At 47.8% G+C, this 24,945-nt stretch overlaps 2 protein-coding genes across 2 annotated transcripts in view; both read left to right on the top strand.

The window, feature by feature from the left end:
- DENND1A (DENN domain containing 1A) overlaps window positions 1-24,945 on the top strand; it is a gene marked incomplete at its 5' end in the record, with an annotated part of 212,348 nt that overhangs the window by 51,254 nt on the left and 136,149 nt on the right. The window contains 2 exons of the mRNA XM_081339477.1: window positions 7,607-7,656; window positions 11,836-11,955. Of these exons, the coding sequence (XP_081195603.1) occupies window positions 7,607-7,656; window positions 11,836-11,955 (170 nt within the window). The remainder of the gene's footprint in view (window positions 1-7,606; window positions 7,657-11,835; window positions 11,956-24,945) is intronic.
- LOC308674736 (DENN domain-containing protein 1A-like) overlaps window positions 13,662-24,945 on the top strand; it is a gene marked incomplete at its 5' end in the record, with an annotated part of 40,047 nt that continues 28,763 nt past the window's right edge. Inside the window, 2 exons of the mRNA XM_081339467.1 lie at window positions 13,662-13,727; window positions 19,572-19,804. Of these exons, the coding sequence (XP_081195593.1) occupies window positions 13,662-13,727; window positions 19,572-19,804 (299 nt within the window). The remainder of the gene's footprint in view (window positions 13,728-19,571; window positions 19,805-24,945) is intronic.

Genomic DNA, 24,945 nt, shown 5'->3' with positions numbered 1-24,945 from the left:
GTACATGTAATATTAAATAGACACGCACTTTATCAGAGTTTTCTGGAGGTTCGACCTGAAACAAATAGTTCCGGCGTAAAATTCAACATGTTTTCTTAACATTTTCTTTAACCACATAATGTATTTTCGACCAGACTCTTAAAGCAAGATTTTAGCTTCTTATTGGTTCCCCCATTCTTAACACACTGGAGTTTTCAAGAATGGTTGGAAGCTGACCAAAGAGAGAAGCAACCTGGAATTAAGGAGAAACTTCCTGACAGTGAGGACAATCAACCAGTGGAACAGCTTGCCACCAGAGGTTGTGGGCGCTCCATCGCTGGAGGTTTTAAAAAGTTTTTAAAAAGAGACTGAGGTGGTATAGGTCAGGACCTCCTGCTTGAGCAGGGGACTGGACTAGAAGACCTCCAAGGTCCCTTCCAGCTCTATTCTACTCTACTCTACTCTACTCTACTCTACTCTACTCTACTCTACTCTACTCTACTCTACTCTACTCTACTCTAAACTTCACAGCCATAATTGATCTATTCTACATGCAGGTCTTCTCTTGAGAAAGAAATGGCCCATTTCTCATTGACCCGATCAAGGCCTCTCCCCTTTCCTTTCTCCATTCAAAGATGTCCATGTAGAAGACGGTTGAGCCTTCTTCTCGAGAACCTTCGCTCTTGACTCGACTTCCTAGTCACACCTGACGTTTCCTGCTTGGCTAGGCAAGCATCTCCCCTTCTCCTTGTCTTGAGCTGTGTCATCCAGCTAGAGAATCGTGAAGAGTGAGTGGACTCGTTTTGTGAACCTTTTTTTCCCCCACCACCCCGGCAAGAGGAAGCCGGGCGGGCTTCAGTCTCCTCTCTCTGTTGCTCGGTGTGTATATATGTGTGTGTGTGTGTGTGTGCATGTGTGTGTCCGTCCCCCAAGGGAGCAGCCGTTCTGTCGCTGCGGCTCATTTATTTTGAAAACTTTGGTGCCGAAATCCAGCCCAATCGATGTCTCCGATGCGTTGTCCGCGGGATCGATGGGAAGGGTTTTCAGAAGACCCACCTGGGATTAGGATGTCAGCCGTGTTTTGATTATGAAAAGGAAGGGGAACCAGAGAAGGGGCAGCGGGCGGGGTGGGGTGGGGTGGGGAGACGGGCTTAGAGCCAGGTGGCAAATATCCGAGGGCCAGGGGTTCAGACAGTAAGGCTGGATCCTGTGGGAGAGAGCGGCAGGCGCTTTGTGTTTCAAGGGCAGTGACTGGCCCGGTATGGATTTCTCTTTCCCTGTCTCCCGTCCCCCGGAGCTCATTAAAATGTTAAGCGTGAAACCGCATGTAAAAATAAATTAAAAACAAAAGGGCATAAACTTGGCGAGTGGCTAGATTCGAGCCAATGCAAAGGTTCTCCCGAGGAAAATAGCCGTTCCTCCGTTTGCTGGCCGGGGATGTGAAATGGTAACGCGTTGAGGAGAGAAGCACCCGAGAACTAAGGAGAAGTTTCCTGACAGTGAGGACGATTCGCCAGGAGAACAACCTGCCTCCAGAAGCGGTGGGTGCTCCGTCGCTGGAGGTGTTTAAGAAGAGATTGGACAGCCATCCAATCTGAAATGGTCTAGGCCAGGGCTAGGCCACCTTGGCTCTTGTATGACTCGTGGACTTCAACTCCCAGAATTCCTGAGCCAGCATGGGGGGAACTGTGGCCCCTTCATGACTCGTGGACTTCAACTCCCAGAATTCCAGAGTCAGCATGGGGGAACTGTGGCCCCTTCATGACTCGTGGACTTCGACTCCCAGAATTCCAGAGTCAGCATGGGGGAAACTGTGGCCCCTTCATGACTCGTGGACTTCAACTGCCAGAATTCCTGAGCCAGCATGGGGGAACTTTGGCCCCTTCATGACTCGTGGACTTCGACTCCCAGAATTCCTGAGCCAGCATGGGGGAAACTGTGGCCCCTTCATGACTTGTGGACTTCAACTCCCAGAATTCCTGAGCCAGCATGGGGGAACTATGGCCCCTTCATGACTCGTGGACTTCAACTCCCAGAATTCCTGAGCCAGCATGGGGGGAACTGTGGCCCCTTCATGACTCGTGGACTTCAACTCCCAGAATTCCTGAGCCAGCATGGGGGAACTGTGGCCCCTTCATGACTCGTGGACTTCGACTCCCAGAATTCCAGAGTCAGCATGGGGGAAACTGTGGCCCCTTCATGACTTGTGGACTTCAACTGCCAGAATTCCTGAGCCAGCATGGGGGAACTTTGGCCCCTTCATGACTCGTGGACTTCGACTCCCAGAATTCCTGAGCCAGCATGGGGGAAACTGTGGCCCCTTCATGACTCGTGGACTTCAACTCCCAGAATTCCTGAGCCAGCATGGGGGAACTATGGCCCCTTCATGACTCGTGGACTTCAACTCCCAGAATTCCTCAGCCAGCATGGGGGAACTGTGGCCCCTTCATGACTCGTGGACTTCAACTCCCAGAATTCCTGAGCCAGCATGGGGGAACTATGGCCCCTTCATGACTCGTGGACTTCAACTCCCAGAATTCCTGAGGCAGCATGGGGGAACTATGGCCCCTTCATGACTCATGGAGTTCAACTCCCAGAATTCCTGAGGCAGCATGGGGGAACTGTGGCCCCTTCATGACTCGTGGACTTCAACTCCCAGAATTCCTGAGGCAGCATGGGGGAACTATGGCCCCTTCATGACTCATGGAGTTCAACTCCCAGAATTCCTGAGGCAGCATGGGGGAACTGTGGCCCCTTCATGACTCGTGGACTTCAACTCCCAGAATTCCTGAGCCAGCATGGGGGAACTGTGGCCCCTTCATGACTCGTGGACTTCAACTCCCAGAATTCCTGAGCCAGCATGGGGGAACTATGGCCCCCTCATGACTCGTGGACTTCAACTCCCAGAATTCCTGAGCCAGCATGGCTCAGCTTGGAAACCTCTCCCTTTCCCCTCAGCACGGCTGGCTCAGGAATTCTGGGAGTTGAAGTCCACGAGTCATGAAGGGGCCTAGACCTAGTTCAGGGGTAGGCCACCTTGGCTCTTTTATTTTTTTATTTTTTTTTAATTGAAAAGTTTTAAAATACATTTTTTAATAACATAAACCTCCCTCCCTCCCCTCCCCCTTGCCCTCCCTAACCCTCCCCCCCCCAACTTCCCAGAGCTGAATACAGGGTGTTAACTTTACAAACTTAAGCTAAAATATGCTACCTAACTAAAAAAACGTATTAAATTCTATCGCGCTTTAACTCCCCTTAAACATAACTAAATTACTAACCAATAATGAATAACTGATGGCTCTTTTATGACTCGTGGACTTCAACTCCCAGAATTCCTGAGCCAGCATGGCTCAGCTTGGAAACTCTCCCTTTCCCCTCAGCACAGCTGGCTCAGGAATTCTGGGAGTTGAAGTCCACGAGTCATAAAAGAGCCGAGGTTGCCTACCCCTGGTCTAGGGTCTCCTGCTTGAGCAGGGGGTTGGACTAAAACAGGGGTCCCTCAACCTTGGCAACTTTAAGACTTGTGGACTTCCAATTCCCAGAATTCCTCAGCCAGCTGAAGTCCACAAGTCTTAAAGCTGCCAAGGTTGAGGGACCCTGGACTCGAAGACCTCCCAGATCTTCCCACTCTGTGATCGTTAAGTGGCAGAATGGAGAACCTGTGTCTTCAGGTGTGTCTCTGGCCTTCTGTCATGGGAAGGTCTGCCGTGTTGGGTCTACGATGAAAGAGACGACGCTTCTCAAGTAGCATCCGTTGATGTTCTTCTAACCGGGTGTGAACTCTGTATGTTGACCGGGTAGCCGTCAAAGACGGTGCAGGGTCTGGCCAATCCGTTGTGTTGCCCCATATGGACTAGTTCCCGGCCACCGAGAATGGTTCCCTACGCCATTTCTGACAGATGACAGTCCTGTCTGTTCTTGAAAGGCTCCAGCGATGAAGCTGCCACAACTTCGGAAGGCAACTTCTGTTCCACCGGTTGATTGTTCTGACTGTCAGAAAAATTCTCCTTATTTCTAGGTTGCTTCTCTCCTTGGTTAGTTTCCATCCGTTGCTTCTTGTCCGGCCTTCAGAAAGTGCTTTGGACAATAGCTTGACTCCCTCTTCTTTGGGGCAGCTCCTGAGATACTGGAAGACTGCTATCCTGTCCCACCTCATCCTTCTCTTCATTAAACTCGACGTACCCAATCCCTGCAACCGTTCTTCGTGTGTTTTCGCCTCCAGTCCCCCCCCGATCATCTTTGTTGCTCTTCTCTGCACTTTTTCTAGAGTCTCAACATCTTTTTTTTTTATATAGTGTGGCGGGTAATAGATTTGGTTTGCTGGATTCTATGCGTTTTGCAAGCCGCCGCAAGCAATTCTTTTAACTCTCCTGCGGTCTAAATTTATTTTATTTTTATTTATTTTATTTTAATTCCATTTATATCCCGCCCTTCTCCGAAGACTCAGGGCGGCTTACAAGCTTAGCAGTAGCCTTCATTCTATGTATATGCCTGCTTATTAGGGTCTTTCACACACACACCCAAGCGGCATTATTACAAAGTCAGCTTATTGACCCCCAACAATCTGGGTCCTCATTTTACCTACCTGGGAAGGATGGAAGGCTGAGTCAACCTTGAGCCTGGTGGGACTCGAACCTGCACTAATTGCAGGCAGCTGGTGTTACTTAAGGAGGCATTAGCCCACTGCTCCACCAAGGCTCTTGGAAAATCCACTTCTTGTTTTCCCAAAGAGGAATTATGAACTCTGCAAAGGCCAGTTTTCTTAGGAAATGCGCCCCTTTCTCCTCCACCCTTTTCTGGTTTTAAATATTTCGTTAAGGCCCAGCTCCTTTAACGTGGCTAGTTCTCCCCCCCTCCCCTCCACCCATTTGCCTCTGGATCTCCCCCAGGTCATCTGAGGGGAGCATTTGACTTTGCAAGCATGAAGGAATGGGGCAAGACCCAACTGAATGGCTCGGGTGGGGTGGGGGGTTTGCCAGAGCGTCAATATGTTTTCAGCTCCATTAAATGGACAATTAGATTGATGTGGCTTGTTGGTTAAATAATGGAAGTGGATTTAAAAATAAATGAAGCATGCAGCATCCATTCCATGAGCACATAATTTATTATTACCGGTCTGGAAAGGGCTCTGTCTTATGTAAATCAATGTGTAATTTTAGCAAGCGAGCTCAGATTGGTTTTGGAGAGAAGGAAGGAAGGAAGGAAGGAAGGAAGGAAGGAAGGAAGGAAGGAAGGAAGGAAGGAAGGAAGGGAGGGAGGGAGGGAGGGAGGGGAAGGGAGGGAGGAGGGGAGGGGGAGTAGAGAGGGAGGGATAGAAGACAAGTAGGAAGAAGGGAGGGAGGAAAAGAAGGAAGGGAAGAGAGGGAGGGAACAAAGGGAGGGAGGGAGCGAGGGAGAGGGAGAAGAGGGAAGGAAGAGAAGTAGGAAGAAGGGAGGGAGGAAAAGAAGGAAGGGAAGAGAGAGGGAATAAAGGGAGGGAGGGAGCGAGGGAGAGGGAGAAGAGGGAAGGAAGAGAAGTAGGAAGAAGGGAGGGAGGAAAAGAAGGAAGGGAAGAGAGGGAGGGAATAAAGGGAGCGAGCGAGCGAGGGAGAAGAGGGAAGGAAGGAAGACAAGTAGGAAGAAGGGAGGGAGGAAAAGAAGGAAGGGAAGAGAGAGAGAGGGAATAAAGGGAGGGAGGGAGCAAGGGAGAGGGGGAGAAGAGGGAAGGAAAGAAGAGAAGTAGGAAGAAGGGAGGGAGGAAAAGAAGGGAAGGAAGGAAGGAATGGAGGGAGGGAGAGAGAGAGAGGAAAAAGTGGATGGATGGAACGGAGGGAGGGAGGGAGGGAGGGAGGAAAAAGAGATGAGAGCAGGGAAAGAAGAAAGGAAGGCAGATACGTAGAGAAGTTTCTACACACAGCCATCCTTTCCTTCCAAGGGTTCAACCTCCTACGAGGTAAGTGCTTTTTGAGAAGACTTTGTCCAAACCTTCAGCTCCTGAAACCCGTTAAAAGAAAGAACTTCTTTTGAAAGTGTTGAAGAAGACATCAGTCATGTCTGCTGATTAAAGTAGACTTCAACCCCACAAGGCAATTTCTTATATAGCACCTTTTCTGGGCACCTTTTCTTCTCTTTTTTTTTGGCATGGTGAAAAACTCCTTCCGTGGACATCCCCCTGCCCTGGTGGCGCGAGGACCGGGATCTGAGAACAGCTCTCCAGCCATCTCCTGGTCCCCGTGCAGGAGGCTCTGCTCTGTTGGAGAAGCCTTTTCGCTTCTCAGCCAACCTGGTTCCTAGGATGCGAAGGGGGGGAGGAGGAGGAGAGAGGAGGAGAGAGGAGGAAGAGGAGGGAGGAGGAAGAGATAGAGATGGAGGAGGAGGAGGAGGAGGAGGAGGAGGAGGTAAGAGATAGAGGAGGAGGAAGAGGAAGAAAAGGTGAGAGGAGGAAGAGGAGGAGGAGGAGGAGATAGAGATGGAGGAGGAGGAGGAGGGAGGAGGAAGAGATTGAGATGGAGGAGGAGGAGGAGGAGGAGGAATAGTGGAAAGGGAGGAGGAGGAGGAGGAGGAGGTAAGAGATGGAGGAGGAGGAAGAGGAAGAAAAGGTGAGAGGAGGAAGAGGAGGAGGAGGAGAAGATAGAGATGGAGGAGGAGGAGGAGGAGGAATAGTGGAAAGGGAGGAGGAGGAGGAGGTAAGAGATGGAGGAGGAGGAAGAGGAAGAAGAGGTGAGAGGAAGAGGAGGAGGAGATAGAGATGGAGGAAGAGGAGGAATAGTGGAAAGGGAGGAGGAGGAGGAAGAAGAGGAGAGAGGAGGAAGAGGAGGGAGGAGGAAGAGATAGAGATGGAGGAGGAGGAGGAATAGTGGAAAGGGGGGAGGAGGAGGAGGAGGAGGTAAGAGATGGAGGAGGAGGAAGAGGAAGAAGAGGTGAGAGGAGGAAGAAGAGGAGGAGGAGATAGAGATGGAGGAGGAGGAGGAGGAGGAGGAGGAGGAGGAGGAGGAATAGTGGAAAGGGAGGAGGAGGAGGAAGAGGAGGCAGGAGGAGAAAGAAGAGGAGAATAGAGATGGAGGAGGAAGAGGAGGGGGGAGGAAGAGGAAGAGGAATGATGATGAGGAGGAATAGAAAGAGGAGGAGGGAGGGGGAGGAAGAGGAGGAGAATAGAGATGGAGGAGGAAGAGGAGGAGGAGGAGGAGGCGGAACAGTGGAAAGGGAGGAAGGGCAGGGGGAGGGGGAGAAGGATCGGCCCAAAGATCCAGCTGGCCGGTCCTGGTGGCCTTGCTGTTCTCCATCTGGCGGGGGTCGCAGAGCCTCCCCGGAGGCCAGTTAGCACCAGGCCAGCCCCGTCGCCCCCCCCCTCCTTCCCAGGGCCACCGCAGGGGGGGGGCTTGCTGCTTGCCCATGTGTGACTCTTGATTAATTTTTCATTTTTAATGAAGTTTGATCATGTTTGTTCTTTCCCATGATTGACTGGCGGGCTCTTCTGGTGTGTAATTGATAAAGCATATTTCTCTTCATCTGTCTCTGGTTTCTGCGGGGGCAAAGCTGCAAGATTGCGCTTCGGTGCTTAACGTGAGATTTATTGGTCCCTTTAGATGATTAAATTATCTCTCTCCTTCTCTTCCTTTCCTCTCCCCTCCTTCCTTTCTCTCCGCAGGAAATTCTGCCCACGGTGGCCCGGTTCTGCTTCCCGTTCTACGTGGACAGGTAAGGCCGAGTTCCTAAACATTATCCGAAAGAAAAAGAAAAAGAAAAAAAACGACGTAAATAAAATTGTGCCCTGATGGGATGGGGTCGGGTTTTATAAATTGATCTTAACTTTTTAATCTGTATTAATTTATTAACGGGCAATTGCTGTTTAATTACTTTTTAATTTTTGTATCTTGTTTTTTTATTATGTATTATGATGTATTTATTATTTATTATGTATTATGTATTTATTATGTATTATGTTCACCGCCCTGAGTCCTTCGGGAGAAGGGCGGTAGACAAATTAAATCGATAAATAAATAATAAATAAATAAATAAAGAGCCTGTCGTCCTTAAGCTTCTTCCTCAACCTGTTTTAAAATAGCGCCTTTTCTCCCCCCCCCCCCTAAGAATCTTTAGTGGAGTGTTTTGTTTTTTTGTTTTTTAAAAAAAGCTTTCATCGATTACTTTATTTTTTTTTTTTTTTAATTCCATTTATACCCCGCCCTTCTCCGAAGACTCAGGGCGGCTTACAAGCTTAGCAGTAGCCTTCATTCTATGTATATGCCTGCTTATTAGGGCTTTCACACACACCCCAAGCGGCATTATTACAAAGTCAGCTTAATTGCCCCCAACAATCTGGGTCCTCATTTTACCTACCTGGGAAGGATGGAAGGCTGAGTCAACCTTGAGCCTGGTGGGACTCGAACCTGCACTAATTGCAGGCAGCTGGTGTTACTTAAGGAGGCATTAGCCCACTGCTCCACCAAGGCTCCATATTATTAGGGCTTTTGCCCCCCCCCAAGCGGTATTATTACAAAGTCAGCTTAATTGCCCCCAACAATCTGGGTCCTCATTTTACCTACCTCGGAAGGATGGAAGGCTGAGTCAACCTTGAGCCTGGTGGGACTCGAACCTGCACTAATTGCAGGCAGCTGGTGTTACTTAAGGAGGCATTAGCCCACTGCTCCACCAAGGCTCTGTGCGCAAATTTAATTTATGCGCAAATCCTTTGATCCCCACCGTTGGACGAAGGGCTGCCGAAAACTCGATGGAATTAGCAGGGTTAGGGTTAAACTGGCTCCTTTTGATTAAAGAACAGAACGCAACCGCTTTTCTTGCTCCTCGGAAACCACTTCTGGGCTTTGTGCTTGAGGTGGAAGAAAAAAAGTATATGAAACTTTGATTTGGAGTTTTACCGATTAGGTAGGTTTGTTGTTAAAAGAAACGGCTCCTTTATACCATTATGTAAAAGTAAAAAAAAAAGTTGAGGTTTGATGTCATTCTCTTATTCTGCACCAGTCGGAAGTCAAGGCCTTCTCTTCTCTTTTCCTCCCCTATCATTTCAACCAGGGCTTTTTTTCTCATAGAACGCTCAGAATGGAGTTCCGGCACCTTTTTGGGATGGAACGTTGTAGGGTAGGCAAGGCGGGTTGTATGACATGTGTGAGTTCCAGCACCTTTTTCTTTTACAAAAAAAGCACTGATTTCAACTATGTCCTTTTAGCATTTTTAAAAAATTTTTATAGTATAAATGAATAAACAAATGTTTTAATCATACCGTGAATCAGCAAACAGCCAGGTCAGCTTCGGTCAGATTCACCATGATTTCCCACGAAGTTGTCTTCGAAAGTTATTTGCATTCTGCTGTTAACATCATGTCGTTTTTAAAACTGCGGGTTTTTGTGGGGTTTTTTTTTTGTGGTGGGGTAATTCTGCAAGGGACGCGGTGGCTCAGTGGGGTTAGGACGCTGAGCTTGTCGATCGGAAGGTCGGCAGTTTGGCGGGTCGAATCCCGAGTGCCGCGTAGCAGAGTGAGCGCCTGTTACTCGTCCCAGCTTCTGCCAACCTAGCAGTTCAAAAGCATGTAAAAAATGCAAGTAGAAAAATAGGGACCACTACGGTGGGAATGTAACAGCGTTCCGTGCGCCTTTGGCGTCTAGTCAAGCCGGCCACATGACCATGGAGACGTCCTCGGACAAGCGCTGGCTCTTCGGCTTTGAAACGGAGATGAGCACTGGCCCCTAGAGTTGGAAACGACTAGCACGCATGTGCGGGGGAACCTTTACATTTACCTTTTAATTCTGCAAATCAGGTGACCCAGATGTCCATCGGGTCTCCAAGAACCCTTTCTTGAAAGCGGTGGTGAGACCGAGTGGCTTCTCACCAGAGGTCCATATTTGGAATACGGCTTAAGGTGCCTTGGAGCCTCCTCCACCAACTCCATCTTGGAAACAGAAGTCCTTTAGCTCCTAATCGGGGTTGCCCCGAGCGGGGAGTTGACGGCCTCTGAGGCCCACCAGACCTTGAAGAAGCGGCATGCTCAAGATGCCAGGGATGGGAGACGCTTCTGAAATTGGGCCAGAAGAGTGGAGTCTCCTGTGTCCGGGCTAAGCCTTGGCACCTTCAGCGTGGGAGAAGAACATCTGAAGAACTTGAGAAAGACGGCTTTTCCTAGAAGAAGCTCACGGTGGCTGCTCGGTCTTGGGAAGCGTCTCAAAGCTTGAAGTGGAAGGGTTTGCTCCGCTCCGTTGCGTCTATATTCAAAGGGTTGTGACCAGGATGACAAGCCAGCAGGGGTTGTGTATTGTAGGGAAGAACCCTACACGGAGGCTTTGTGTAGTTGGCGTTCATTCTTTCTCCAGCAACGCTCCTCTTGGGTGCATTGTCTTTGGAATCCCCCTTTGCTCTTCTATAGGATGCAAAAGTGTGTGGGGGGTGTCTCCCCTGGGGGGTAACTCAGGGCTGTAATTTTCCCTTGTGTGTGTGTGTGTGTGTGTGTTGGGAGGGGGCGGCATTCATGGAAAGACCTGGCAGAGCCACAAAGACATTAAAATACACATTATGCGTTTCCCCCTCTGCACGCCACTCGGGAAATTCCGGCTACAAGTAATCGGTTCCTCCTATGGTATAAAACAAACTGTTATTTAGGAAAGAGGGCTCAAGCTGCTCGGAGTTGTATCCTTTACTAATTACAGGGCCGTTAGTTAGGCACCCTGCTTTTATCCAGTCGTAGCTCGCGTCCAGCGTGATTCGACAATATTGTTTGCGGCGTTGCAAGGGAGGCAATTGAACCGAAAACTTCTATTGGCTGTTGTTGGTTTTTTTTTTTGGCACAAAAGGAATACAGGTGGTCCTCGGCTTACGACCGCAACCGGGAAGCAGAATTTCCATTCCTAATGAAGGCGGTTTTACGGTCTTTTTTGTGTCATGGTTATTAAGCCAATCGCTGCAGGACGCTGCAATGGTTGTAAATGCATGCCGGTTACCGGACTTTGATCCCAGGGCCATGGGGATGCTGGGATGATGGTTGTGAGTTGGGGTTTTTTTCCCCCCGGTGGCTTTGTAAGTCTAAACGGTGGCTAAAGGAGCGGTTGTAAGAACGGAGGAGGCTGTTGTGATTCAGGGTCAGCCTGTGGGTTCGGCAGTTGGGTCGGACGATTCAGAGGAGGAGGAGGCGGGTGTTGGAGAGCCTGCAGAGGATAGCCTTGAGGCTCCGCAGAGCCCTCAGCCAGGCCCCTCCCATCTGGTTACGACGCAGACCCAGCTGTGTGAGCCTGACAGTGTGGATGAAGATGACCCACAGCTGGCCCTGTTCAAGGACGCCCGACGCAGGAGGCAGTCAATCAGGAGTAAACAGAGGAAGGCAATGGGGCACCTCGGAAGGAGGCAGAGAGAAGCCACGCCCTGAACTGTTTAAAAGGGGAATGTGTGGGAGGGCTGGTTTGCCGAAGGCAACTGTTTGAATAGCTCCTGTTTCATGGTTCGTGTCTTGTTTTGCTCTGTTTTATGTTAATAAATTTGGCAGGCTTAGTTCCAGCCTCTTGCCGTTTTGTAAAAGGGGTTGTCCCTGCCTTTTCTGCAGGGCCGGTAGTAGGCTGGTACAGAACAGAGGCCTGCAGTTTAGCCAGCTCTGTTTAATGCAGGGCCGTCCAACCTTGATGGCTTTAAGACTTGCGGACTTTAACTCCCGGAATGGAAGGGAAGGGGAGGGGATTGGAGGAGAGGAGAAGAAGGGAAGGAGAGAGAAGGGAATGGGAGGGGAGGAGAGGACAAGAATGGAATGGAATGGAATGGAATGGAATTCTGGGAGTTGAAGTCCACCAGTTGCCAAGGCTGGACACCCCTAAGTGAGAGACTTGGCAAGGTTGAAGGAGAGGGGCTATTAACGGACCCCTTTCTTCTTTCCATTTCCAGCCTGACGGTGGGGCAGGTGGGGCAGAACTTCACCTTTGTCCTCACGGACATCGACAGCAAACAGAGGTTCGGCTTCTGCCGTTTGTCCTCGGGGGCCAAGACCTGCTTCTGCATCTTAAGGTAAGCCAGAGGTTGCTCTTCCTTTCTTCCTGTAGGAAGCCTTGTGGACGTTCGGCTTTGCGATCTAGAATCCTAGGGCTGGAAGGGATGGTGGAGGCCTTCTAATCCACCCCCCCTCCTCTGGCCAAGGTAGAAGATCTTGTGGCATTCCGGTCAAATGGCTGCCCAATCCTTTCTTGAAGACCTCCACTGATGGCGCGTGAACCTGGAGGTCCCTCCACCGTTTGGAGGTCTTCAAGAAAGGAGGGCACCGCAATCTTCTACCTTGGCCAGGGGGTTGGACTAGAGGCCCTCCACGGTCCCTCCCATCTGTCGAGAGAGGCCCTGGTCCCCCTCTTCCTTTGGAAGTCACTGCACTCCTGGAGACTTGGGTGTCGTGCCACAAACTTTCCCGCAGAACCTATCTCCCTGGCTTTCATCATTGCGTTTCTAACAGAAGAGCAGAGTTGGAAGGGACCTTGGAGGTCTTCTAGTCCAACCCCCTGCTCAGGCAGGAGATCCTATACCATTTCAGCTAGACGGTTATCTAGTCTGCTCTCAAAGAGCTCCAGTGTTGGGAGCATTCACAAGTTCTGAAGACTAGCTATTAATTGTCCTCACTGTTAGGAAGTTTCTCCTTAATTCCAGGTTGCTTCTCTCTTTGATCAGTTTCCATCCGTTGTTTCTTGCCTTCCTTTTGGCGCTTTGGAGAATAAGTTGACCCCCCCTCCTCTTCTTTGTGGCAGCCCCTCAAATACTGGAATGCTGTTTATCCTGTCCCCACCCCCCCCCACCCCCCTCCACCCCGCCAGTCCTTCTTTTCTCTAAACTGGCCGTACCCAAATCCTGCAACCGTTCTTCATATATTTTAGTCTCCAGGCATTTAATCATCTTTTTTTTTAATAATGTTTGAGACTCTTGTAAGAGTGCAGAGAAGAGCAGCGTAAACGCACATAATAATAATAATAATAATAATAATAATAATAATAATAATAATAATAATAATAATAATAATAATAATAATAATGTTGGAAGGGACCTTGGAGGTCATCTAGTCCAACCCCCTGCTAAGGCAGGAAACCCTCTACCATTTCAGACAAATGGCTGTCCAGTCTCTTCTTAAAAACCTCCAGTGTTGGAGCATTCACCACTTCTGGTGGCAGGTCGTTCCACAGGTTAATTTTTCTGACTTTCAGGAAATTCCTCCTTAGTTCCAGGTTGCTTCTCTCCTTGACTAGTTTCCATCCATTGCTTCTTGTCCTGCTTTCCGGTGCTTTGGAGAATAGCTTGGCTCCCTCTTCTTTGGTGATCTTCTGTGGTGGATCTCCAGCCACCTAATCCTCTTTGCTGCTCTTCTCTGCACTCTTTCCAGAGTCTCGGCGTCCCTTTTTTTTTAATATCGTGGCGACCAAAACTGGATGCCATATTCCAGGGCCCAGTTTGCGAGCGCGATTTTGTAACGCCGATCTTCGCCTTCCTTCAAACCAAAGTCTCTCGTTCCCTCAAGGTCTGTTTCTAATGAGTCCCGAAACTCTTTCTCTGTGGCTAGTTTTATTTTGTGCCTAGATGACTAATGGGTGGGTGTCTTAATCAGCTTGGGAAGGACATTCCCCTGCTCGCTGGGCACTTCCCGTTCACACTTTTCTTCAGAGTTTGCAAAGTCGCACCATGAAATCTCTCTTTCTAATACCGTGTTCCTTAAAACCGTTAATTTAAAGAAACGACCCATGGGCAAATTTGCTTTGGAAACACAGAAGCTGCTGGCTCTCTGCAAACTCGTGGCTGAATATGAGGTTTTCCTCTCTGGCCATCAAAAACCATGACTTATCCTTAAACAATGACTTATCCTGGCTTTTTTTTTTAAAGCTGTGAGAAAGTGTTGGGAGGGCCTGTATGAGGAAAAAGACCGCAATGCTTAAGTGTAATTAATTCGGAGCAAACCCTAACCAGTAAGAAGGTTTTGAATATTGCTGTTCTGTTCCAGCCTGCGACCGGCCCTGTTTGAATGTCAGGGACAACCCCCTTTTATAGTCAACAGGCTGTAAAAACCCAACCAAATTTATTTACAAAGAAATCAAGAGTTAAACCAAAAAGTTCAAACAAGAGTTAAACAGGAATAACAGACCAGGACTCTAGTAGAAGATCTTCAAACGGTTGCCTTCAGCAACCAGCACCTCCCACACCTTCCCCTTTTATCAGCAGTCCCAAGGCGTGGCTTCTCATTGCCTTCTCCTCCTCTCATCGAGTTGCCTCATTGCCTTTCTCTGTTCTACTCTGCTGGATTGCCTCCTGCTCCTAGCGTCCCTGAATAGATCCAGCTGTGAATCATCTACGTCCAATACTTTGTGCGGCTGAGTCTGATGAGGAACATGACGGGAGGGGCCAGGCTGAGAGTCCGGCAGTGCATTAGAGCCTCCCTCTGACACCAAAGGCTCTCCAAACCCCTCCTCCTCCTCCTCTTCAGAATCATCAGACTCAGCTGCCGGTATCACAGGCTGACGCTGAATCACAACAATTGCGGGGAAAGCAAATTTAAAGAAGAATTGTGTGAACAGGATCTGTAACGAGGCAACCAAGGCGATCATTTAGGAAAAGAAGCTTTATATCGATGTGGTTATGAGTTGCAGAAACGCAAGAAAAACGTCTGTATTTTGATTGTCACTTATCCAAATAATAAGAATTGTATTAATTCGAGGTTGGCAAAAGAGAATATTGTTGGACGAAGAGAAAATCAAGCAAAGCTATTATGTGGACTATAGAATTATAGAAACTTAATTGTTATTGATTGGTGTTTTTTTTAAATAGAAACCCAGACAACACGCTGTTTACCAAATATTAAGGTGGTTATGTTAAAAAATCAATAAAACACTTTTTTAAACAACAACAACAACGACTTATCCTGAGCATTTTGATACAGGATAACTTATAAGGATGCAGCTAGTCCCGGACTTAACAACCACAATCGGAATACCGGGATTTGAATGCGTCTACAGCTGTGGCTTCTCAAGGGGGAAGCCTTATCAGCACTTAGCTCATTTATTCCCGGTTGCAACATTTCTTTATTTACCCTGAATTCCATGGCTAAGGAAGATGGGCCATTGAACTTGGGGGCCCATGCCTATCTCTGTCCAGCAGTGGGTCAATAAAGCTGCCCTTATCTAACACACCGGATGCTTGGCTCATGGTTATGATGATGATGATTCACGGGTAGAGTTTTGAGTCAAACTCCTGCCATCTACGTATCTAATCAATCAGAAAAAAGCTGGAAGGGACTTTGGAGGTCTTCTAGTCCAGCCCCCCCCCCCCCCCCCCCCGCTCAAGCAGGAGATCCCATACCATATCAGACAAGCGGCTGTCCGGTCTCTTGTTAAAAACCCTCCAGTGATGGAGCACTCACATCTTCTGGTGGCAAGCTGTTCCACTGGCTAATTGTCCTCACTGTCAGGAAGTTTCTCCTTAATTCCAGGTTGCTTCTCTCCTGGATTATTTTCCATCGATTATTTTCCATTCCGTCTTCTGGTGCTTTGGAAAATAAATTGACCCCCTCCTCTTCTTTGTGGCAGCCCCTCAAATACTGGAACACTGCTATCATGTCCCCCCTGATCCTTCTTTTCTTTGGAATTGGCCATTCCCAATTCCTGCAGCCCTTCTTCGCTCTTCTCCAGGCCTTTAATCAGGCTAGTTGTTCTTCCTTGCACTTTTTCCCAAGTAGGAGTGGCAGTTTCTTGGTGGCATTGAAGCCATTTTCAGGGACGTGGCTTGTCCACGCCTTTTCCAGGGACTTTTTCCAGTTTCTCAACCCTGGGGTCTTTGGCTTGTCTCTCATGCAAACCATAACCAGGGCTGGCCCTGCTTAGCTTTTGGAGATCACCCAAAGTTAAGGAGGAGACATCTTAAATGCCTCAAGCTAGCTGCTGCTGCTATTATTATTATTATTATTATTATTATTATTATTATTATTATTATTATTATTATTATTATTATTATTATTAAACTTTTATTCATAAAACATGAAACTCAGTCAACTGAACACTCAAATTGACTGGCACTAATGGTTGACACGGGTTGCTGCCAGCATCCTAGGTATCAACCAGGTATCTCCTTAAAATGTAAGATGTTCCGAGTAGCAGTTTTTTGTAGCTTTGCTGGAGTTATTGCAGGAAGTTGAAATTTCTTGATGTGTTTTGTAAAGTTTTTGGACATAGTTCCCAGTGCCCCAATGACAATGGGTATCACTGTTAGACGTGTCATCCATAATCGCGCAGTTTCGATGGCCAGGTCGCGGTATTTCATAATTTTTTCCAGTTCTTTTTCTTCGACTCTGGCATCTCCTGGTACAGCGATATCAATCAGCTGTACGCTTCGGTTCTCTACAACTGCAATATCTGACGTGTTGTGTTCCAAATGGCGATTGGTCTGTATTCGGAAGTCCCACAAGATCTTCACCCTCTCATTCTCGACAACTTTTTCCACCCTATGTTCCCATGACTGTTTGGACACAGGCAAGTCGTATTTTTTACACAACGCCCAGTGGATTAGTTTAGCAACTCGGTCATGTCTAGCTTTGTAATCAGTTTGCGCGATTTTGCTGCACTCACATATATTAAATGTGAAACAGTTTCAGCTTTGTTGTTGCAAAGTCGGCAATTTGGATTGTCAGTAGATTTTTGTATCTTTGCTTTCATGGCATTAGTTTGTAGTGCTTGTTCTTGAGCAGCCAGTATTAAGCCTTCCGTTTCTTTCTTGACGGTTCCCATCTGAAGCCATGCCCATGTCAAGTTGTTATCACATTTTCCTTATTATTATCAACGATAATAATAATAATAATAATAATAATAATAATAATAATAATAATAATAATAATAATAATAATAATATCATCATCATCATCATCATCCTGGTTGATACCTAGGATGCTGGCAGCAACCCGTGGCAACCATTAGTGCTAGTCAATTTGAACATTCATTTGGCTGAGGTTCATTAATAATAATAATAATAATAATAATAATAATAATAATAATAATAACAATATGATGATGATGATGATGATGATGATGATGATGATGATGATGATGATGATGGAAGGGACCTTGCAGGCCTTCTAGTCCAACCCCCTGCTCAGGCAGGAAACCCTATCCTATTTCAGACAAATGGCTGTCCAGTCTCTTCTTAAAAACTTCCAGTGTTGGAGCATTCACCGCTTCTGGAGGCAGGTTGTTCCACTGGTTAATTGTTCTCACTGTCAGGAAATTTCTCCTTAATTCCAGGTTGCTTCTCTCCTTGTTTATTTTTCATCTGTTGCTTCTTGTCCTGCCTTCAGGTGCTCTGGAACCCCTCTTCTCTATGATACCCCTCGACTTCTGGTGGCAAGCTGTTCCACTGGTTAATTGTTCCTCACTGTCAGGAAGTTTCTCCTTAGTTCCAGGTTGCTTCTCTCTTTGATCAGCTCTTTGCACAGTTCCTCTTCTCCTTCCTTGCCTTTTCTCCTCTGATGTTAGGGAGGAGTATTCCCTGAAAACGGAGCAGAGAGAGACGGGAGAGAGACGGTCTTCTTCTCTCCTAGGAAGCACCGTCCCATTTTTTGTTCAAAAAAAAATATAATAATAATAATAATAATAATAATAATAATAATAATAATAATAATAATAATATAATATAATAATTATTATTATTATTATTATTATTATTATTATTATTATTATTATTATTATTATTATTAAGCAGAAACACGGGGAAGGATCAGGAATATCTGGAGGGATTAGAGGAGGGGGAAAAAACCCCACTTCTGAATCAGGGCTTCTTGCGCTGGCTAAGAATCAGTGGGGGTGAGGCTGACCTGCGACCTTCTGAACGGTTGACGTGGATTTCAGCCAAAACCATCCACAGAATTCTTTTGTTTGCCTCCTTGAGAGTCCCAGCCGGTGGAAGGGTCCAACTCAAAGGCTGAAGAAGCAGCTTTTTTTTTTTTTTTCCTCCCCAGACTTTGGAAACAGTGGACCTCGTTTTCCCCCCGGAAAGGCGGTTTTAATAGGACTCCGCAGCCCGTATGGAATAGGAACTGACAGATTCCTGGCTCGGCCCTGACATCGGCCTGGGCATTGAGGCACGTGTGTGTGTGTGTGTGTGTGTGTGTGTGTGTGTGTGTGCTCGTGCTCATGCAGGCAGCTGGGGGGGGATGCCTAGAGGATTTTGGCCGTGCATCTTTGCAGAGAAGAAAACTTGCCAGGATTGGAAGATCCCTCTGCTCTCCCAACAGTTGCGTTCCCAATTTGGAGCTTGTTTTGAGGAAGAAGGAAGAAGAAGAAGAAGAAAAAAAAAAGAGAGAGAGAGAGAGAGAGAGAGAGAGAGAGAGAGAGAGAGAGAATTGCATTGCAGACTTTTTTTAATAGTTGAGGGAGCAGCAGATGGCCGGGCTCTTTTAAATTTAGTCCCCTCTTCCTTTGGACAGATCCTCACTCCCCAAGCACCTATTAGATTGACAAGAAGGAGAGCTTTGCATGTTCAGGGCAGAAATTAGATAGGGTGGGTTGCTTTTGTTGGGGGGGGGGCTCTCCTTCCAAATGTTTTTCCGCCGTGCTTCGGATGGAAGAGAGAGAGAGAGAGAGAGAGAGAGAGAGAGAGAGGGAGAGGGAGAGGGAGAGGAGAGAGAGGGAGAAAGAAAGAGAGAAGGACAGAGAAAGAGAAAAAGAAAGAGAGAAAAAGAGAAAGAGCAAGGAAGAGAGGGAGGGAGAGAGAGAGAGAAAGAGGAGAGAGAAAGAAAGCAAGAAAGAAAGAAAGAAAGAAAGAAAGAAAGAAAGAAAGAAAGAAAGAAAGAAAGAAAGAAAGAAAGAAAGAAAGAAAGCGAGCAAGAGCAAGGGAGAGGGAGAGGGAGGGAGAGAGAAAGAAAGAAAGAGAAGGAGAGAGAAAAAGAGAAAGAGAAAGAGCAAGGAAGAGAGAGAAAGAAAGAGGGAGAGGAGAGAGAAAGAAAGAGAAGGACAGAGAAAGAAAAAGAAAAAGAAAGAGAGAAAGCAAGGTAGACAGAAAGAAAGAGAAAGAGAGGAGAGTGAAAGAAAGAGGAGAAGGAAAGAAAGAGAAAGAGCAAGAGAGAGGGAGAGAGGGAGAGGAGAGAGAGAAAGAAAGAGAAGGACAGAGAAAGAAAAAGAGAAAAAGAAAGAGAGAGAAAGAGCAAGGTAGAGACAGAAAGAAAGAGAAAGAGAGGAGAGTGAAAGAAAGAGGAGAAAGAAAGAGAAAGAGGGAGAGAGGGAGAGGAGAGAGAGAAAGAAAGAGAAGGACAGAGAAAGAAAAAGAGAAAGAGAAAAAGAAAGAGAGAGAAAGAGCAAGGTAGAGACAGAAAGAAAGAGAAAGAGAGGAGAGTGAAAGAAAGAGGAGAAAGAAAGAGAGAAAGAGGGAGAGAGGGAGAGAGAAGGAGAGAGATAGAAAGAGAAAGAGAGGGAGAGAGAGAGATTGGGGTGGAATATTTCAGTTCCAGATCTGGGAGAGTGCCCCTCCCTTCTGTTTTTATTTCTTTATTTCTTTAGAAATGCTTCCCACTCGGCCTCAGTGACTCTGGGCGACTTATTAAAAAAATAAAAATTAAAACCCCATATAAAAAGAGTAAAAACAATAAACCATAAATAGAGTATTCCACTCTTTGAGAGGCTGCCCACGAGGAGGAGGAGGAGGCATCCATTTATTTTTCAAAGCACCAGAAGGCAAGACAGGAAACAACGGATGGAAAAGTAATAGAAGAAGAGAAGCAACCTGGAATTAAGGAGAAACTTCCTAACGGCGAGGACAAATTCACCCGTGGAACTCCTTGCCACCAGAAGTTGTGGGCGCTGCATCCCTGGAGGCTTTTAAGAAGAGACTGGGCAGCCACTTGTCTGAGATGGTATGGGTTCTCCTGCTTGAGCGGGGTGGGGGTGGGGAGGCTGGACTAGAAGACCTCCAAGGTCCCTTCCAGCTCTCTTCTGATTCTGATTCTAAACTCCCTTCCCATTAGTGGCAGCAGTCAATCAGACGCAACACTTGATGTGCGCCGTCCCGCTCTGGGTTCCCCCAAAGCCGTTGGCAAAACCAGGTCTTGCGAATGAGTGTCCAGGCGGGGGGGGGTTCAGTCTAATCTCTGCGGGGATGACGTTCCAAAAAGAGGGCGCCGCCACAGAGAAGGCCCTTTTTGTGGGTCCCACCAGGTGGACCTCCATAAGAGAAGGGACCGATAAGATTCCCTGTGTCCCCACTCTGGTGGTCATGTGGATGTAACTGGGGGGAGAGGTCCTGATCCCAAGCCATGTAGGGCGTTTAAAGGGTTAGGTTCCCAAAAAGTAGACATGGCAGCATAAAGCTAGCCATCATCCACTTCTTAACAACCAATTTCTCACTGTGGTTTTTCCGTGTCTCTGCTGACTCATCTCAACTCCACTTTCTCAAGAGGCCACCTGGCTGCAACGTTGTTGTTGTTGTTAGTTGCGAAGTCATGTCCGACCCATCGCGACCCTATGGACAACGTTCCTCCAGGCCTTCCTGTCCTCTACCATCTTCTGGAGTCCATTTAAGCTCATGTCTCCTGCTTCAGTGACTCCATCCAGCCACCTCCTTCTCTGTCGTCCCCTTCTTCTCTTGCCCTCCACCTTTCCCAGCATGAGGCTCTTCTCCAGTGAGTCCTTCCTTCTCATTAGGTGGCCAAAGCATTTGAGTTTTAGCTTCAGGATCTGGCCTTCTAAAGAGCAGTCAGGGTTGATCTCCTCCAGGACTGACCGGTTTGATCGCCTTGCAGTCCAAGGGACTCGCAGGAGTCTTCTCCAGCACCATAGTTCAAAGGCCTCCATTCTTTGGCGCTCAGCCTTTCTTATGGTCCAACTTTCACTGCCATACATTGCAACTGGGAAGACCATGGCTTTGACTATACGCACTTTTGTTGACAGGGTGATGTCTCTGCTTTTTAGTGTGCTGTCTAGATTTCCCATGGCTTTCCTCCCCAGGAGCAAGCGTCTTTTAATTTCTTGGCTACAGTCCCCGTCTGCAGTGATTTTGGAGCCCAGGAAAATAAAATCTGTCACTACCTCCATTTCTTCCCCATCTATTTGCCAGGAATTGAGAGGGCCAGATGCCATGATCTTGGTTTTCTTAATGTTTAGTTTCAACCCAAGTTTTGCACTCTCCTTCTTCACTCGCAACAAGAGGCTCTTTAGTTCCTCTTCACTTTCTGCCATTAGAGTGGTATCATCTGCATATCTTAGGTTGTTGATGTTTCTTCCGGCAATCTTAATTCCAACTTTTGATTCATCTAGCCCTGCCTTTCTCATGATGTGCTCTGCATATAAGTTAAATAGGCAGGGCGACAGTATACAGCCTTGCGGACTCCTTTCCCAATTTTGAACCAATCAGTGGTTCCGTGTCCAGTTCTCACTGTTGCTTCTTGGCCCGCATATAGATTTCTCAAGAGACAAATAAGATGGTCTGGTATGCCCATCTCTTTAAGGACTTGCCAGAGTTTGTTATGATCCACACAATCAAAGGCTTTAGCATAGTCAATGAAGCAGAAGTAGATGTTTTTCTGGAACTCTAACGTTAGCCAGAGACATTGACTTGCAAATGGAGACTTCATCTGTTTTGGAATCCAGGGGTAGATCCCACAAGGACCATCCCAGGTTCTTTCCCGTGGTGCGTAAAAAGGGCACCTCGGTTAGCTTACAAAGAAATCCTATCTAAAAAGTTTTACAGATGGCACTTGACACCGGTTGAGGTTAGCAAACATGTTTTAAAATATGCCTAGCAACTGTTGGAAATGGAGACAAAAACCAGGCACATACTGTCGTCCTTGGTGGACGTGCCCTAAAGCCAGAAGACTTTGGTCAAGAATACATATATGGTTAGAGAAAATGATAAACACACACACACACACACACACGGATTTTAAGCCAGAATTATTTTTGTTAGGTATACTAATTGTAGGGAATTATGAGAAGGGAAGGGGTATATTTAATGTTACATGTATGAACTGCGGCGAGAATTGTATTCGCTCAACGCTGGGAAAATGCAGAATTACCAATGGAGGTAGAGTTAATCAAGAAATTAATCTAGATTGTGCAGAAGTGGACAGGATGGCATTGAAAATGAAAGAGAAAGAAGACTCAGTATACTTTAGAACAGGGGTCTTCAAAGTGGGCCCTTTTATGGCTTGTGGATTTCAACTTCCGCTGGCTGAGGAATTCTGAGAGTTGAAGTCCACAAGCCATGAAAGGGCCCACTTTGAAGACCCTTGCTTTAGAACAGGGGTCCTCAAACTTGGCCCTTTGATGACTTGTGGACTTCAACTCCCAGAATTCCTCAGCCAGGCACGCTCTAAGCAAACTAGTTGTAAATCAAGGACTACCAGGTGGGGCTTGGCCCAAACATCTCCAGGGCGCCTTTCCTGTCATAACTTCAAACACTCTAAGCCCAGGGGTCTTCAAACTTGGCCCTTTGATGACTTGTGGGCTTCAACTCCACGTGTGCCTGGCTGAGGAATTCTGAGAGTTGAAGTCCACAAGCGATGAAAGGGCCCACTTTGAAGACCCTTGCTTTAGAACAGGGGTCCTCAAACTTGGCCCTTTGATGACTTGTGGACTTCAACTCCCAGAATTCCTCAGCCAGCGTGCCTGGCTGAGGAATTCTGGGAGTTGAAGTCCACAAGTCATCAAAGGGCCAAGTTTGAGGACCCCTGCTTTAGAACATGGGATATTCTTTTACCAATGGCTTGGAAAACGTGGTGGCTCAGTGGCTTAGGACGCTGAGCTTGTCGATCAGAAGAAGGTCGGCAGTTTGGCGGGTCGAATATATCCGAGTGCCGCGTAACAATGCTTTTTTGCCCCAGGATTAAATTGTGACGTGGCTTTCTCCCCTTCCCCTTCTTCCTCTCCCTGTGAAAAGAAGCCGGGCTCGCAAGGCATCCATCCACTCGGTCCCTTTCTCCAAAAGCATTCAGGCAAGCAAGTCTGAGTAGGGGGTTTGGCTCCGTGCCCCCCCTCCAGCAAAGGAGGTGCCCAGCTATCCAATAGCAGCTGAGCTCTGCCTGGAAATCTGCTTATTGAGGCCGGCATCTTGGCACCTCCCCGTTTCCATTGCAATTCCTTCTCCTCCATATTCAGTATCCATCAGTCAATTAGAATAGAGCTGGAGGGGACCTTGCAGGTCTTCCCCTACACCGGGGGTAGGCAATCTTGGCTCTTTTTTTATGACTCGTGGACTTCCAACTCCCAGAATTCCTGAGCCAGCCACGCTGAGGGCAAAGGGAGAGGTTTCCAAGCTGAGCCATGCCGGCTCAGGAATTGTGGGAGTTGAAGTCCACGAGTCACGAAGGGGCCAAAGTTTCCTCCATGCTGGCTCAGGAATTGTGGGAGTTGAAGTCCACGAGTCACAAAGGGGCCAAAGTTTCCTCCATGCTGGCTCAGGAATTCTGGGAGTTGAAGTCCACAAGTCATGAAGGGGCCGTAGTTCCCCCCATGCTGACTCAGGAATTCTGGGAGTTGAAGTCCACGAGTCATGAAGTGTTCATAGTTCCCCCATCCTTGCCGAGGAATTCTGGGAGTTGAAGTCCACAAGTCATAAAGGGGCCGTAGTTCCGCCCATGCTGACTCAGGAATTCTGGGAGTTGAAGTCCACGAGTCATGAAGGGGCCATGTTTCCCCCATGCTGGCTCAGGGATTCTGGGAGTTGAAGTCCATGAGTCATAAAAGAGCCAAGGTTGACTACCCCTCCCCTACACCATTTCGGACAAGTGGTTGTTCAGTCTCTTAAAGACCTCCAGTAATGAGGGAGAGAGGAAAGGAAGGAAGGAAGGAAGGAAGGAAGGAAGGAAGGAAGGAAGGAAGGAAGGAAGGAAGGAAGGAAGGAAGGAAGGAAGGAAGGAAGGAATAGCAGAACAATAGAATAACAGAGTTGGAAGGGACCTCGGAGGTCCTCCAGTCCAGCCTCCTGCTCAAGCAGGAGACCCTACAAGATTTCAGACAAAATGGCTGTCCCGTCTCTTCTTAAAAACCTCCAGTGATGGATCACCCACAACTTCCGGTGGCAAGCCGTTCCGCTGGTTAATTGTCCTCACTGTTAGGAAATTTCTCCTTAATTCCAGGTCGTTTCTCTCCTTAATTAGTTCCCATCCGTTATTTCTTGTCTGGCCTTCCGGTGCTTTGGAAAATAAATTGAAATCCCCCCCCCCTCTTTGTGGAGGCCAGTGTGACTCTGTGATTCTCTGCGGGGCCAGTGGTGACCCCGAACAGCGATCCCAAAACAGATTCTGGGGGGGGGGACCGCGAATCGAAAAATGGTTCCACGTTTCCTTCTGTCACCTGGGTGGTGGTGGTGGGAGGGAAAGCAGAAAGTTTTGTTCGGGAAGCAGATGGGAAAGACAGCGGTCCTTTTTAAGCTACCCCATGTCTGAACTGCGCTCAGTTCAATGTCCTGTAATTTTTACCCATCCGGACTTGCCTTCCTTTCCAAACAACCCAGCAGCAAACGTGGAAGGATCCGGCCAGCCTCTTGGTCAGAACAAAGCCTCGGCGGCAGAATGCGTGGCTACTTCTCCGTGGAGGGAGGCTTCCTAAATTTTCCTGCCCAAAAGGAGGGGTGGGAAAGAGGACAACTGTGGGAGAGGTGGACCCCTGACGGGAGGAGACACGCATCTTGTGGTGGGATTCACGCCTTGGGTGCCCCTTTGCGTTGCTTGCACGGTCTTCCTTTGCTCCTGCCAAAAACCGGTCAGTCTGTCCTAAAACTTAGGAAGAGTTTCTCCCTGCCAACCTTTGGCCGTGCATCCATTCCTGGGTGCGTTTTAGTGTTTCTTCAAGAAGCAATTCTCAAAAAGAAAAAAAGGGGGGGCCAAGCTGGAGCAGGAACCCCAACCCGAGACCGGAAAAGAATCTGGAGATATTTTTTTTTTTCGGCGGGGTTTGGAAAGCTTACCCTGGATGGAACGGAAAGTTGTTGGGAAGGCAGGCAGGCCGGCAGGCCATAGAGCCGGCTTTTATTTACCAGGAAACCCTTTCTCCCCCCCCT

The sequence above is a fragment of the Vipera berus genome, assembly GCF_964194415.1.
Source record: "Vipera berus genome assembly, chromosome: 15".
Lineage (NCBI taxonomy): Eukaryota > Metazoa > Chordata > Lepidosauria > Squamata > Viperidae > Vipera > Vipera berus.
Note: the sequence above shows the minus strand (reverse complement) of the source record. Positions and strands in the feature narration are given on the sequence as shown.